The sequence below is a fragment of the Lathyrus oleraceus genome, chromosome 5, assembly GCF_024323335.1.
Source record: "Lathyrus oleraceus cultivar Zhongwan6 chromosome 5, CAAS_Psat_ZW6_1.0, whole genome shotgun sequence".
Lineage (NCBI taxonomy): Eukaryota > Viridiplantae > Streptophyta > Magnoliopsida > Fabales > Fabaceae > Lathyrus > Lathyrus oleraceus.
This window is the reverse complement of record NC_066583.1, coordinates 350,030,945-350,033,162: the sequence shown is the minus strand read 5'-3', so window position 1 is coordinate 350,033,162 and position 2,218 is coordinate 350,030,945. Positions and strand designations below refer to the sequence as shown.

Sequence of the window (2,218 nt, the reverse complement as noted above, 5' to 3'; positions counted from 1 at the left end):
TAAAGAATGTCTTGTTATGCCAAATGTTAAGGAAGATGCTAAAGCTTATAGAACTAGTAATAGACCTATGTTTGCTACTATTTTGAGTAAATCTAGCATGACCATTGCATACAGAGGTGACGTGGATAAGAATATTTGTGTGTTGATCTCTCAAGTGTTGGGTATTTAACCTAAGACTGATGTTTTCTCGAATGTCTCCACATCCATGGCCCAACCTGATAACACTACTGAAACCCCTATGGATAAATCTAACGTCAATGTGTCTACTATATCTCCTGAAAAATCGAAAGATAAAGAGGAGTCTGATGGGATGCCTGGTGGTCTGGATGATAAAGAAGGAAACTCCATCGATAAAAATGATCAATCTACTAACATAGTGAATATAGAGGATCTGGACTCTATTCATGTGCCCATTGTTCAAAGACCGGCTCCAGGAATAGCTAAAAGGTTGAAGAACAAAAAAGGTCAAGCTATTGAATCCTCTAGCACACCCTCTAAATCTCTCAGGAGAAGAACTAGTGTTGTCCCTACAAAAAGACAGAGCAAGGTTATTACTCCTGTCTCCCAGAAGAAATCACTTAAGAGGAAGGAAATTCCTTCTGAGTCTAGTGAATCTGACCATGATGTTGAACACAATGTTCAGGACATCATTTCTACTGCCAGAAAGCAAGCTTCTGGGAAGAAGATTCCGACAAATATTCCTGAAGTTCAAATTGACAACATTTCCTTTCACTCTATGGAGAATGTAGAAAAATGGAAGTTTGTTTATCAAACAAGACTAGCATTAGAAAGAGAACAGGGCAAAAATGCTTTTGAATGCAAATAGGTGATGAGTCTGATTCAAGAAGTTGGGTTAATGAAAACTGTAATTGGCTTTGGCAAGTGTTATGAAATATGTGTTAAATAATTTATTGTGAATATCTCTAAGGAATGTGATAACAAGAGGAGTAAGGAGTTTAGAAAAGTGTATGTTAGAGGAAGATGTGTGTATTTTTCTCCTAAAATCATAAGTAGGTTTTTGGGAAGAAATGAAGAAGAACAAGCTGAAGTGGAAGTCTCTGAAAATGTTATTTGCAGAGAGATTACTGCTAAACAAGTAAAGGAATGGCCAAGTAAAGGGAAGTTGTCAGCAAGCGATTTGAGTGTGAAGTATGATGTTCTTCACAAAATTGGAGTTGCTAATTAGGTGCCAACTAATCATACTTTCAACATTGCTACAGGATTGGGTAAGTTCATTTATATTGTAAGGATCAAGTTAAGTTTTGATTTTATATTTTTTTCTTTGATCAAAATATGAAGAATGTTGTATCTTTTGTTGTGAATATGCCAATAGCCTTTCTCTCATTGATCTGTGGTGTTATACCGAGTCAACACCCAAGCATTTTGATTAGTTATGATAATGTCTGCAAAAGAGACCCTCGTTTATCCTTACATTATAGGTTATTCATTGGAAAACATGTTCCAGATATTGTCATGACATCTGGCCAGAAATCTTCCAGGCTTACGACTAGAACAGGCATCCTTGCTGATCTAAAAGACACCTGCAAGACCTTGGATAAAACTATCAAAAGTTGTACTGAGAGAAAGAGTAGACTAGAAATTTTGATATAGGCCTAGTCTGAAGAATAAGGAAATTTGAAAGGTGATGGAACAGGTGAAGAAGATGAAAATGAAGAAGGTATTGGTGCAAGTGATGATGAAGAAACTACCATCAGTGATGAAGACTGAAGCACTCTGGCTCTGGTTCTTCTGTGTGTTGATTTCACTTCTATTATTTTGGGCTATGCCTTGAATATTTATGCACTTTATAGTGCTCTTGGTCTGTAACCTATCTTTTGTTTTCTCTTCTAACTCTGATGATTAGTTGTGTTTGTCAACTTTTTGGCTAAAAAGGGGGAGTAATTGTGATATGATTATTTTTGATTAGTTATGTAGTTGTGTTTGATTATATGTTAGCCCGCCCTGTCTCTTGCCCACTAAGCGGGAGCACGTATGGAGGGGGAATAGTTATTTCCCCTAGATATGCTACTTAGGGGGAGCATTCTTTTTTCCTATAATGATAGACTTGTTTTGAGTGGGTTGTCGGTGTTAATAATGTCGGGAAAAATGTCTTGACATTCTGACTAAAGAGAATTTATTTTTCTCTTAAGCATGTTCTTTGTGTGAGAGTTTATCTCTCTGGTGTGAGGCAATGTTCCTTTCTGCTGCGCCTACCTCT

The 2,218-nt window shown here is 36.8% G+C and overlaps 1 protein-coding gene across 1 annotated transcript; it reads left to right on the top strand.

Moving 5' to 3' along the window:
* Positions 1-205: 205 nt before the first annotated feature.
* On the top strand, positions 206-1,186 carry LOC127080618 (uncharacterized). The gene is made up of 2 exons (XM_051020931.1): positions 206-745; positions 929-1,186. Exons 1-2 carry the CDS (start codon positions 206-208, stop codon positions 1,184-1,186), a joined length of 798 nt encoding a protein of 265 aa, XP_050876888.1.
* The last annotated feature ends 1,032 nt before the right edge of the window (positions 1,187-2,218 follow it).

What these genes read in the sequence shown, in the direction of transcription:
- LOC127080618 (XM_051020931.1), top strand. Translation starts at nt 206, where the DNA reads ATGGCCCAACCTGATAACACTACTGAAACCCCTATGGATAAATCTAAC. An exon ending in CCTTTCACTCTATGGAGAAT is followed by an intron (nt 746 to 928) that starts GTAGAAAAATGG and finishes AATATCTCTAAG; the next exon opens with GAATGTGATAACAAGAGGAG.